This window comes from Oncorhynchus clarkii, chromosome 10 (assembly GCF_045791955.1).
Source record: "Oncorhynchus clarkii lewisi isolate Uvic-CL-2024 chromosome 10, UVic_Ocla_1.0, whole genome shotgun sequence".
Lineage (NCBI taxonomy): Eukaryota > Metazoa > Chordata > Actinopteri > Salmoniformes > Salmonidae > Oncorhynchus > Oncorhynchus clarkii.
Window position 1 is genome coordinate 30769544 of NC_092156.1, and position 14130 is coordinate 30783673.

The 14130-nt window shown below is 43.3% G+C and overlaps 1 protein-coding gene across 2 annotated transcripts in view; it reads left to right on the forward strand.

Moving 5' to 3' along the window:
• Positions 1-13055, forward strand: part of LOC139418261 (mediator of RNA polymerase II transcription subunit 13-like) — a 156667-nt gene extending 143612 nt beyond the window's left edge. For both annotated transcript variants that reach the window (XM_071167584.1, XM_071167585.1), the window contains exons 25-30: positions 3089-3247; positions 3890-4078; positions 4333-4484; positions 11694-11858; positions 12185-12285; positions 12617-13055. In XM_071167584.1, coding sequence (XP_071023685.1) covers positions 3089-3247; positions 3890-4078; positions 4333-4484; positions 11694-11858; positions 12185-12285; positions 12617-12749 — 899 coding nt within the window. In that variant the 3' untranslated portion in view covers positions 12750-13055. The remainder of the gene's footprint in view (positions 1-3088; positions 3248-3889; positions 4079-4332; positions 4485-11693; positions 11859-12184; positions 12286-12616) is intronic.
• Positions 13056-14130: the final 1075 nt, after the last annotated feature.

Below are 14130 nucleotides of genomic sequence, written 5' to 3' on the forward strand. Positions count from 1 at the left end.
AATGGGGTATTTAGGATCTAGCCCTCTATAATCTCAATGGGGTATTTAAGATCTAGCCCTCTATAATCTCAATGGGGTATTTAGGATCTAGCCCTCTATAATCTCAATGGGGTACTTAGGATCGAGCCCTCTATAATCTCAATGGGGTACTTAGGATCTAGCCCTCTTTAATCTCAATGGGGTACTTAGGATCTAGCCCTCTTTAATCTCAATGGGGTACTTAGGATCGAGCCCTCTATAATCTCAATGGGGTATTTAGGATCTAGCCCACTTTAATCTCAATGGGGTACTTAGGATCTAGCCCTCTATAATCTCAATGGGGTACTTAGGATCAAGCCCTCTATAATCTCAATGGGGTATTTAGGATCTAGCCCTCTATAATCTCAATGGGGTACTTAGGATCTAGTCCTCTATAATCTCAATGGGGTACTTAGGATCGAGCCCTCTTTAATCTCAATGGGGTACTTAGGATCGAGCCCTCTATAATCTCAATGGGGTATTTAGGATCTAGCCCTCTTTAATCTCAATGGGGTATTTAGGATCTAGCCCTCTATAATCTCAATGGGGTATTTAGGATCTAGCCCTCTATAATCTCAATGGGGTATTTAGGATCTAGCCCTCTATAATCTCAATGGGGTACTTAGGATCGAGCCCTCTATAATCTCAATGGGGTATTTAGGATCTAGCCCTCTATAATCTCAATGATGTATTTAGGATCTAGCCCTCTATAATCTCAATGGGGTATTTAGGATCGAGCCCTCTATAATCTCAATGGGGTACTTAGGATCTAGCCCTCTATAATCTCAATGGGGTATTTAGGATCTAGCCCTCTTTAATCTCAATGGGGTACTTAGGATCGAGCCCTCTATAATCTCAATGGGGTATTTAGGATCTAGCCCTCTATAATCTCAATGATGTATTTAGGATCTAGCCCTCTATAATCTCAATGGGGTATTTAGGATCGAGCCCTCTATAATCTCAATGGGGTACTTAGGATCTAGCCCTCTATAATCTCAATGGGGTATTTAGGATCTAGCCCTCTTTAATCTCAATGGGGTATTTAGGATCTAGCCCTCTATAATCTCAATGTGGTACTTAGGATCTAGCCCTCTATAATCTCAATGGGGTATTTAGGATCTAGCCCTCTTTAATCTCAATGGGGTATTTAGGATCTAGCCCTCTATAATCTCAATGGGGTATTTAGGATCTAGCCCTCTATAATCTCAATGGGGTATTTAGGATCTAGCCCTCTATAATCTCAATGGGGTACTTAGGATCGAGCCCTCTATAATCTCAATGGGGTACTTAGGATCTAGCCCTCTTTAATCTCAATGGGGTACTTAGGATCTAGCCCTCTTTAATCTCAATGGGGTACTTAGGATCGAGCCCTCTATAATCTCAATGGGGTATTTAGGATCTAGCCCGCTTTAATCTCAATGGGGTACTTAGGATCTAGCCCTCTATAATCTCAATGGGGTACTTAGGATCGAGCCCTCTATAATCTCAATGGGGTATTTAGGATCTAGCCCTCTATAATCTCAATGGGGTACTTAGGATCTAGTCCTCTATAATCTCAATGGGGTACTTAGGATCGAGCCCTCTTTAATCTCAATGGGGTATTTAGGATCGAGCCCTCTATAATCTCAATGGGGCGTTTAGGATCTAGCCCTCTATAATCTCAATGGGGTACTTAGGATCGAGCTCTCTATAATCTCAATGGGGTACTTAGGATCTAGCCCTCTATAATCTCAATGGGGTACTTAGGATCGAGCCCTCTATAATCTCAATGGGGTGTTTAGGATCTAGCCCTCTATAATCTCAATGGGGTACTTAGGATCGAGCTCTCTATAATCTCAATGGGGTACTTAGGATCTAGCCCTCTATAATCTCAATGGGGTATTTAGGATCTAGCCCTCTATAATCTCAATGGGGTATTTAGGATCTAGCCCTCTATAATCTCAATGGGGTTATTTAGGATCTAGCCCTCTTTAATCTCAATGGGGTACTTAGGATCTAGCCCTCTATAATCTAAATGGGGTACTTAGGATCTAGCCCTCTTTAATCTCAATGGGGTACTTAGGATCTAGCCCTCTTTAGTCTCAATGGGGTACTTAGGATCTAGCCCTCTATAATCTCATTGGGGTACTTAGGATCTAGCCCTCTATAATCTCAATGGGGTACTTAGGATCTAGCCCTCTATAATCTCAATGGGGTACTTAGAATCTAGCCCTCTTTAATCTCAATGGGGTACTTAGGATCTAGCCCTCTTTAATCTCAATGGGGTATTTAGGATCTAGCCCTCTTTAATCTCAATGGGGTATTTAGGATCTAGCCCTCTTTAATCTCAATGGGGTATTTAGGATCTAGCCCTCTTTAATCTCAATGGGGTACTTAGGATCTAGCCCTCTATAATCTCAATGGGGTGTTTAGGATCTAGCCCTCTATAATCTCAATGGGGTATTTAGGATCTAGCCCTCTATAATCTCAATGGGGTATTTAGGATCTAGCCCTCTATAATCTCAATGGGGTATTTAGGATCTAGCCCTCTATAATCTCATTGGGGTACTTAGGATCTAGCCCTCTATAATCTCAATGGGGTACTTAGGATCTAGCCCTCTATAATCTCAATGGGGTACTTAGAATCTAGCCCTCTTTAATCTCAATGGGGTACTTAGGATCTAGCCCTCTTTAATCTCAATGGGGTATTTAGGATCTAGCCCTCTTTAATCTCAATGGGGTATTTAGGATCTAGCCCTCTTTAATCTCAATGGGGTATTTAGGATCTAGCCCTCTTTAATCTCAATGGGGTACTTAGGATCTAGCCCTCTATAATCTCAATGGGGTGTTTAGGATCTAGCCCTCTTTAATCTCAATTGGGTATTTAGGATCTAGCCCTCTTTAATCTCAATGGGGTACTTTGCTGTTTTACACTCATCTTGTTTTACTCATTCTTTTCAATCTCCTCAATAAAACATTATTGTTATTCAAAGAATAGTGGTGTCCTCAGAGGTACTTTGCTATTTTACATTTATCTTGTCTTACTCATTGAATAATTCTTCTCTTTCTTCCCTCTCTCCCTCCTTTCCAGACTGGAGTATTCTGCTGAGCAGGAGGAACCTGCAGTCTCTAAGTCGCCGTCTCAAGGAGATGTGTCGTATGTGTGGCATCTCTGCCTCCGACACTCCCAGCATCCTTAGCGCCTGTCTGGTCGCCATGGAGCCACAGTGCTCTTTTGTCATCATGCCAGGTACTATGTCCTGCCTGCATGTGCGTGTGTGTGTGTGTGTGTGTGTGTGTGTGTGTGTACTTGCATCTGATGGATGGTGGCAGCCTGTTATCATGCATGTCGCTCCTTGTCATTATCAGATTGATAGTTTTGAGGACACTGCTTCTCTCAGTCATAAACCACTAGTTCTCAGGCTCCATTGATTTCTGTGTGATGTGATGGAGCTCTAGATCAATGGGTTTATTTTGGGGAGTGATTGGCATGGACCATTGACACTGTCAGTGTATATGCTGTATATGAGGAGGGGCTGGACGGGTCCCTCCAGACCGGTGGTTTTGGTGAAAGGAGACGGCTGTCTTCTTTCCCAGGACTTAGCTTTGACCCAGACATTGTGGGTTGTACTCAACAGATAATCATTATAATCTGTGACTAGAGCGCTGGACTAATTAACAATGGCCAGTTGAAAGATGGTTGCTTTTATTGGCACCACTTACATTTTTGCTGCATCAATTAAATGGTGTTACTAATTCATTCACAGATTAATGGATGATAGCTATAGCAGATGTCAACAGTTTTAATTTATGTGTATACTGTCTGCATTCAATGTAGATTCAATGAAGATGAACGTACTGTATTATTACCCTGTCTCCTCTCTCTCTCCAGACTCTGTGTCTACAGGCTCAGTGTTTGGCCGTAGCACCACTCTGAACATGCAGACTTCCCAGCTGAGTACTCCCCAGGACACGTCCTGCACACACATCCTGGTGTTCCCCACTTCAGCCTTCGTCCAGGTGGCCAGCTCCAACTACACTACTGACACCAACATAGACATCGCCTTCAACCCTATCCCCGGTGAGTCACAATGCTTTTCCCTCTGGCCTCACCTCTCAACTCTCACCAAGGCTTCTACTGCAACTTGTGTTGTCTTATCTCTGTTGAAAATAATTGATTCCATTGGAAATAGTTTTTTGCGCTATTCAAGTTCTCAACTCTGTCTTGTTTTTTTGCTTCATATGGATCTCTATCTCTCCATTTTGCCTCAAGAGTATATTAAACATTCAAAGTTTATTCTAAGTCTCTGTCTTCTTCTCTTCCCTTCTGTCTAGATGGGTCGGACGCCATTGGGATCTTTGACCTGCTGGATCAGGAGAACGAGCTGGTGGACCCTGACATCATCAACATCCTGCCCTCCTCGCCCACCACCTCACCCGTACACTCCCCCGGCGGCCACTACCACCAGGGGGGAGACGGCAGCAAGGTAGGCCCACCACAACACATCTCATCTGTGTAGAGACTCTAGTAGTTGTACAGACTTTATAGAAGCAAAGAAATAACCTAAATTTAAGATTAACACAAAGTAATTTATACTGAACAAAAATATAAATGCAACATGTAAGTGTTGGTCCCATGTTTCATGAGCTGAAATAATAGATCCCAGAAATGTTCCATACGCACAAAAAAACTTATTTCTCTAAAATCTTGCGCACAAATTTGTTTACATCCCTGTTAGTTAGCGTTTCTCCTTTGCCAAGATAATCCACACACCTGACAGGTGTGGCATTTCAAGATTCTGATTAAACAGCACGATCATTACACAGATGCACCCTGTGCTGGGGACAACAAAAGGCCACTCTAAAATTGGCAGTTTTGTCACACAATACAATGTCACAGATGTCTCAAGTTTTGAGGAAGCGTGCAATTGGCATGCTGACTGCAGGAATGTCTACCAGAGCTGTTGACAGATAAATTAATGTTCATTTCTCTACCATAAGCTGCCTCCAACGTTGTTTTAGAAAATTTAGCAAAAAGTCCAACTGGCCTCACAACTGGAGACCACCGTGTAACCACTCCAGCCCAGGACCTCCACATCCGGCTTCTTCACCTGAAGGATCGTTTGAGACCAGCAACCTGGACGGCTGATGAAACTGTGGATTTGCACAAACGGTCAGAAATCGTCTCAGAGAAGCTCATCTGCGTGCTCGTCATCCTCACCAGTGTCTTGACCTGACTACAGTTTGGCATCGTAGTCAACTAAAGTGGGAAAATCTTCGATGGCCACTGGCATGCTGGAGACGTGTGCTCTTCACAGATGAATCCCAGTTTCAACTGTACCGGCCCTCGTGTGGGAGAGCAGTTTTCTGACGTCAACATGGTGGCGGTGGGGTTATGGTATGGGCAGGCATAAGCTACAGACAACAAACACAATTTAATTTTAGCAATGGTAATTTAAATGCACAGAGATACCGTGACAAGATCCTAAGGCCCATTGTCATGTCATTGTCATTGTCATGCCATTCATCTGCCGCCATCACCTCATGTTTCAGCATGATAATGCACCGCTTATCATGTTTCAGGTAAGACCCAAATGCAGACTGTGTTTGAAGTAACAATGTTTATTACAGCAACAGGGGCGGGCAAACAACAGGTCAAGGCAGGCAGGGGTCGATAATCCAGAGTAGTGGGGCAAATGTACAGGACTGCAGGCAGTGTCAGGTCAGGCAGAGGTCGGTAATCCAGAGTAGGGGCAAAGGTACAGGATGGCAAGCAGGCTCAGGTTCAGGGGCAGGCAGAGTGGTCAGGCAGGCAGGCTCAGAGTCAGGACAGGCAAGGGTCAAAACAAACAAGACGAACTGGCACAGACAAACAGAGAACACAGGTCTAAGTACCCAGGGGATAATGGGGAAGATGGGCGACGCCTGGAGGGGGTGACACTGCCTCCTGTCGCAAGGATCTGTACACAATTCCTGGAAGCAGAACATGTCCCAGTTTTTCCATGGCCTGCATACTCAGACATATCACACATTGAGCATGTGTTGGATGCTCTGGATCGATGTGTACGACTGCATGTTCCAGTTCCTGCCAATATCTAGCGACTTCGCACAGCCATTGAAAAGGAGTGGGACAACATTCCACAGGCCACAATCAACAGCCTGATTAACTCAATGCGAAGGAGATGTGTTGCCCTGCATGAGGCAAATGGTGTTCACACCAAATACTGACTGTTTTTCTGATCCACGCCCCTACTTTTTTTTAAAGTTATCTGTGACCAACATATTTGTATTCCCAGTCATGTAAAATCCATAGATTAAGGCCTATTAAATGTATTATTTTGTTTTGGGCTCGAGATTAATTATTTATTGATTTCCTTATATGAACTGGAACTCATGAATTGTTGCATGTTACGTTTATATTTTTGTTCAGTGTAGTAAAGTCGATTTGGCTTGGGATAAATGGCTGGATTGATAATGCTAGTGTTACTTAGTATTGAGGAGTTGATCTGTTTTGTATGAAAAAGCAATAGCCTTGTACAGAGTACATCAGGGCTATTCAACTATATTATTTTGGGGGCCAGATGTAAAAAAGGTTAATTGCAGGGAGGTCAGACATTTTCCACATGCGATTATTCTGTATAAAACTGCAACGCAAAACCACCAATAAATAACTTTTCCTCAAATTAAATGTTGCCAAAAGTAATTAGTAAAGTGGAGGCCAGGCCGCTCAACCAACGTGAATCGAGATGCAACCAAAAGATGTGATCGTCATTGTAAAGGAAAAGGTGCAACGCTCGCTGATAATTGTTTTTGTTTTCTTTAAGCAACTATTAAACACTTCTTAAGAATAATTAGGTCATTTTAAAATCATCTCAATAAATAACACAAGTATGTGGACACCTGCTCGGCATTAATATGAAGTTTGTCCCATTTTTGCTGCTATAACAGCCTCCACTCTTCTGGGAAGGCTTTCCACTAGATGTTGGAACATTGCTGAGGGGCTTACATCCATTCAGCCACAGGAGCATTAGTGAAGTCGGGCACTGATGTTGGGCGATTAGGCCTGGCTCGCATTAGGCTTTCTAATGGATCCCTAATGTTTTCTATGGGATTGAGGTCAGGGCTATGTACAGGCCAGTCAAGTTCTTCCACACTGATCTCAATCTCGACAAACCATTTCTGTATGGACTTCGCTTTGTCAATTGTCATGCTGAAACAGTAAAGGGCCTTTCCCAAACTGTTGCCACAAAGTTGGAAGCACAGAATTGTCTAGAATGTAATTGTATGCTGTCACGTTAAGATTTCCCTTTACTGGAACTAAGGGGACTAGCCCGAACCATGAAAAACAGCCCCAGACCATTATGCCTCCTCCACCATACTTTACAGTTGACACTATGTATTTGGCCAGGTAGCCCAGATTTGTCCATCGGAGTGCCAGATGGTGAAGCGTGATTCATCACTCCAGAGAACGCGTTTCCACTGCTCCAGTGTTCAGTGGTGGCGAGCTTTACAAATCAAATCAAAATGTATTTGTCACATGCACCGTGAAATGCTTACTTACAAGCCCTTAACCAACATTGTAGTTCAAGAAATAGTTAAAATATTTAGTTAAAATATTTACTAAATAAACTAAAGTTTAAAAAAATCAATCAATGGGTAACACAAGAAATCTATATAACAATAACAAGGCTATATACAGGGGGTACCGGTACCGAGTCAATGTGCGGGGATACAGGTTCATCGAGGTAATTTGTAAAGGGACTATGCATAGATAATAAACAGTGAGTAGCAGCAGTGTAAAAACAAAGGGGGGGTCAATGTAAATAGTCCAGGTGGCCATTTGATTAGTTGTTCAGCCGTCTTATGGCTTGGGGGTAGAAGATGTTAATGAGCCTTTTGGTCCTAGACTTGGCACTCCGGTACCGCTTTCCGTGAGGTAGCAGAGAGAACAACAGTCTATGGCTTGAGTGACTGGAGTCTTTGACCATTTTCTGGGCCTTCCTCTGACACCGCCTAGTATATAGGTCCTGGGTGTCAGGAAGCTTGGCCCCAGTGATGCAGCGCCTTACGGTCAGATGCCGAAAAGTTTAAATACCAGGTGGTAACTGTTGAACTTTTTGAGGATCTGGGGACCCATATGTTGAGGATCAGCATGGCAGATGTGTTTGTTGCCTAACCTTACCACCTGGGGGCAGCCCGTCAGGAAGTCCAGGATCCAGTTGCAGAGAGAGGTGTTTAGTCCCAGGGCCTTAGGTTAGTGATGACCTTTGTGGGCACTATGGTGTTGAACGCTGAGCTGTCGTCAATGAACAGCATTCTCACATAGGTGTTCCTTTTGTCCAGCTGGGAAAGGGCAGTGTGGAGTGTGATTGAGATTGCGTCAACTGTGGATCTGTTGGGGCGGTATGTGAATTGGAGTGGGTCTAGGGTTTCTGGCATGATGGTGTTGATGTGAGCCATGACCATCCTTTCAAATCCTTTCATGGCTACCGATGTGAGTGCTTCGGGGCGGCAATCATTTTGGCAGGTTACCTTCGCTATCTTGGTGCACAGGGCCTATGGTGGTCTGTTTGAAACATGTAGGTATTACAGACTTGGCCAGGGAGAGGTTGAAATGTCAGTGAAGACACTTGCCAGTTGGTCAGCACATACTTTGAGTACACATCCTGGTAATCCGCCTGGCCCAGTGGCTTTGTGAATGTTGACCTGTTTAAAGGTCTTGCTCACATCGGCTATGGAGAGCTTGATCACACAGTTGTCCGGAACAGCTGGTGCTCTCATGCATTCTTCAGTGTTGCTTGCCTCAAAGCGAGCATTAAAGGCATTTAGTTTGTCTAGTAGGCTCACGTCACTGGGCAGCTCGCAGCTGGTTTTCCCTTTGCAGTCCATAATAGTTTTCAAGCCCTGCCACATCCAACGAGCATCAGAGCCGTTGTAGTAGGATTCAATCTTAGTCTTGTATTGACACTTTGCCTGTTCGATGGTTTTTCTGAGGGCATAGCAGGATTTCTTGTAAGCGTCCGGATTAGTGTCCCACTCCTTGAATGCGTAAGCTCTAGCCTTTAGCTTGGTGCTGATGTTGCCTGTAATTCATGGCTTCTGGTTGGGATATGTACGTATGGCCACTGTGGGGACGACGTAGTCGATGCACTTATTGATGAAGCCGATGACTGAGGTGGTATACTCCTCAATGCCATTGGATGAATCCCGGGAAAATATTCCAGTCTGTGCTAGCAAAACAATCCTGTAGCTTAGCATTTGCGTCATCTGACCACTTCTGTATTGAGGAAGTCACTGGTACTTCCTGCTTTAGAATTTGTTTGTAAGCAGAAATCAGGAGGAAAGAATTAAGTTCATATTTGCCAAATGGAGGACGATGGAGAGCTTTGTATGTGTCTCTGTGTGGAGTAAAGGTGGTAGGTTTGCCTGCATTAAAGGCCCCGGCCACTAGGCGCTCCGCTTCTGGATGAGCATTTTCTTGTTTGCTTATGGCCTTATAGAGTTGGTTGAGTGCAGTTTTAGTGCCAGCAGTTTGTGGTGGTAAATAGACGGCTACGAATAATATAGATGTAAACTCTCTTGGTAGATAGTGTGGTCGACAGCTTATCATAAGGTACTCTAACCTCAAAAACTTGAGACTTCTTTAATATTAGACTTCACGCACCAGCAGTTATTGACAAATAGAGTTACAGAAGTTACAAAGAGTTTTAAAAATGCGAAAAAAACAAAATAGCAAAGGTGGTTAGAAACATGTAAAACGACAGCCATCCCCTCCGCGTCAGCCATCTCACTCCAGCTGACAATTGGCATTCCGCATGGTGAACTTAGGCTTATATGCGGCTGCTCGGCCATGGAAACTCATTTCGTGAAGCTAACAGACATGTTGGAGAGGTGGCATCCTATCACGTTGAAAGTCACTGAGCTCTTCAATACAGGCCATTCTACTGCCAATGTTTGTCTATGGAGATTGCATGACTGTGTGCTCAGTTTTATACACCTGTCAGCAACGGGTGTGGCTGAAATAGCCAAATCCACTCATTTGAATGTGTGTCCACAAGATTGTAGTATATGTCATATCAGGTAATGCCAAATTCCAGTCTAAAGGAAGTATATTTGGAATTCATTCCCCTCAGTCTACCAAGGCACAAGGTGAGACCCAAATGCAGACACAGGAGGCAGAAGGTTAGAGTCTTTCAATGTTTATTAATGCAAAGGGGTAGTGTTACGAATCCCTTTTGGCCCGACAGTCTAGGGGGGATGGTAATGAGACCCGTAACATAACTCAGGCAAATTATAATTGTGACAAAGTAAAAGTGTGAACGTAATAACCAGGACAACTGAAATCTACCGTCAAACTCAAGGTTTATTTGATAAACACACGGTAATGGGGGAGCAGGAAAAGGGGCTGAGCTGGACCCAAGGAAAGAAACAATAAGTATTCAAAACACCCCTAAGCTAGACTAGCCTACTTTAACAACAGCTAACTAACTAACCAAAAATACAGTGGGTGGTCCGCCCAGTTCTAACTAGTGTGTTTTAACAAAGTTTACCTACGGGTAGTGTATGCCCATGGGCGACTTGTCTTGTTTTCCCCTTTTCCCACCAGCAACAAACAAACACCATAACCAAAACAATACTCACAGGTGATGACAAAGTGCTATGGAGATGCTCAAACAAAAGAGAGGTTAATTAATACACAGAGAGCGAGCGAAGAACAGAGATCTACAAACATGGCATTTACAAAGAGATTGCGCTACTGAAATCTATGAAGAACAGCAATCTACCAACATGGCATTACAAAGAGATTGAGCTCTAGAGCAAACAAATGATGGGGTTTTTAAACCATGGGGAAGGAACTGTGATAGGGTAGGAAACAGGAGGAGGTGTGTCTTCTGATTGATGGGTTGATTGTTGACTGATTGGGGAGTGATGATGTTCACCTGTGAGGGGAGACAGAGAGAAAAGAACCACACACAGGATACACACACACACACAGGATACTTGTATCCGTAACAGGTAGGCAAGAGAATGGTCGTAGACAGGCAAAAAGGTCAAACCCAGGCAGAATGGTCAGACAGGCGGGTACAAAGTCCAGAAACAGGCAAGGATCAAAACTGGGAGGACTAGAAAAATAAGAATGCAAAAAGCAGGAGAATGAGAAAACCGCTGGTTGACTTGGAAACATACAAGACGAACTGGCACAAAGAGACACAGCGATTAATACACTGGGGAAAACAAGTGACACCTGGAGGGGGTGGAGACAATAATGAGGACAGGTGAAACAGATCAGTGCGTGACAGTCATTCGGTGTGTTTTTGTCACACTCTCTTCTAAGGAGTCCTTGTTGGTATCAGAGAGGGAAACAGAAGTCACTTATGAGTTCCTTAGAGTCGTAGCCTTCAGGAAAGTAGTCATAATATTTTAGTTTAAACTGTTCAAATGCTCGAGCCAAATTCATATGAAGAAAATATTATCAACATGCCATATAGGCGCTAAAAACCACACTAGACAACCACCATAGTTATTGTCATTTTGGCACTGAACATCAGATTTTGGCAGGGATTGTTTTCCAGATTTGATTAATTAAAGGGCCAGTGTAAATTAATAAACGGTACGGATCTAGCCTGTGGGCCACCAGTTGTATAGCCCTGTTGTACATTATAACAAGCCAGATACTAACTCCTCCTCCCTTCCAGGGCCAGAGTACGGATCGGATGGAATCCCATGATGAAGCTCCTAACATCCTGCAGCAGCCCCTGGCCCTGGGCTACTTTGTGTCCACAGCCAAAGCCGGCCCACTGCCTGACTGGTTCTGGTCAGCCTGCCCTCAAGCTCAGAACCAGTGTCCTCTTTTCCTCAAGGTATACCTGTCAGACAACCTCTGCCAGCCCTCACTCCTGCATTATTATATGTATTCTGATTTTATGCATGCTAGCTTGAAGTACTTATTAATGGCCCTTTTTTTAAAGGATTGTTTTTTTACTGATAGGAGTTGACAGACTAAAGCTTGCAGTTGGCATATCAAACACTCAGAGTTAATTGAAACATCCTTTTCTTTAGACCTGTATTAATATTCACTTGCTCAGAATGTCAGCGATTGACTGACATTTGCTCTGGTATTACTGTGTGAATGTCTTAACTAGGCCTGTCACTGACTCCCTGTGTGTGTTGTATTGTCGATGCTCAGGCCTCTCTGCACCTCCACGTGTCTTCAGTGCAATCAGATGAACTGCTGCACAGCAAACACTCCCATCCCCTTGACTCCAATCAGACCTCGGACGTACTCAGGTAAACACACACCCACACACACTCTGCAGTCACACACACAATCTGCAGCCACACATACTACACTCTGTGGTCACACATGCACTCTGTAGTCTCATGGTGAATCTCATCCACAGCTCAGCCATTGAAGATATAAAAAAATGTCCTAGCCTGTCTCTGTATCTAATGTGCTTATGAAAGAGAGAGTGAAGTATTCCACTTTATCTCAAGGTTTTTGCTCTCTTTGAGAGGTGTTCATTGTGAATAACACGTGTTTTATCTCTCCTCCTCCCTCTCTCCTCCTCTGCATCCCCTCTCCTCCTCCTCCCGCTCTTCTCTCTCCTCCCCCCTTCAGATTTGTGCTGGAGCAGTACAATGCCCTCTCTTGGCTGACGTGTGACCCCGCAACGCAGGACCGGCGCTCCTGTCTGCCCATCCACTTTGTGGTGCTCAACCAGATGTACAACTTCATCATGAACATGTTGTAACAAATAGCCTGAGGGGGAGTAGGAGAAGAGGAGGGGACACGCCTAAGGAAATTCCAACCTGATAGGCTGATGCTGGACTGCAGTGTTGGACTTCACTATGCGTTGTGTGGATCTAGATCTGAATAGGAGATCAGAGGGCTTCCGGATTGAAGAAAGCCCTCAGCCATAACAACGGGTCATAGAAACGGCTCAGTCTGCTCCTGCCACTGTGACACACACAAGAAGATGAAGGAAGAGGAGGAGGAAGAAAAAGAGGGAGATTTCTGGAACGGGTTATGCTAATAACAGGAACAAGAGAAAAAGAAAGATCCATAGTCAGATAGTCCTTTTGGAAAACGTCTGTAAAATATTGGAAGAAAAGGGACATTTCAGTGAACAAAAACTCGAGAATGGATCCTTGCTTTTAAGACCCGAAATATTCACTTTTTTCCTTTGGATGAAATGTTATCCAAATGAAATGCCTGCATCTATCTTATTTATTATACGTTTTTAATTGTATAATTTGTCTTATTTCTAAAACTCTTTTATTTATTTATATATATATATATAAAATATTGAAGGTTTATATCGCCTTCCTGCTTTTTAAGCAACTTGTCTAAGATATATGTAATCATCTTAATTAAAAAAACAAACAAACACCCAGAAAAATGAAATAAAGTTGCAGTAGGTTGCTTTTAGAGTATTATTTTTTGTATTGGGGACAGAATATTTGTATTGTCACGATGTACAGAAGAAGTAGATTGGAGAATTATGTCCATGCCTTTGTGCGTGGAGGATTTACAATTAAGCTGTAGCAGCAGAGGACTTGTACAGCAATGAAGTTCACTGTGTTCAAATAAAGAGGTACATTGTCGTATATAGTATTTTATACCACACATTTAGACACACACCAAACGGCAATATATATATATATATATAGATAATTATATATGAATGCCATGCCAGCGATGGGTGGTGCGGCTTCTGTTCTAGGAATAAAGTGTGTCAACTCAATTTTACATGTGCTTGTGTGTTGTGGTTCTTGCTTATTGGGTGAGTGATTGTGATGTGCAACTATTTGACAAGGACGCCAATAGTGGAGTGGAAGAAAACTATTGGCTTCTCTTGTATGTAGCTGACCTCACGTTTGACCCCTGTCTGGTGACAGATCTTGATGGAGAAAGAAAAAAGAATAGAGCAAGAATGGTTCCTTTCAGATTCAGCACATCCCTCTATACCTCTTCTTATCCATACAAATCCCAATTTGCTCTTGAGGTTTTGCTTTTTGGCACCATTTCTGAGTGGTAACATATGCATTTGGACTAGAGGTCGACCGATTATGATTTTTCAACGCCGATACCGATTAATCGGCCGATTTAAAAAATGTATTTGTAATAATGAC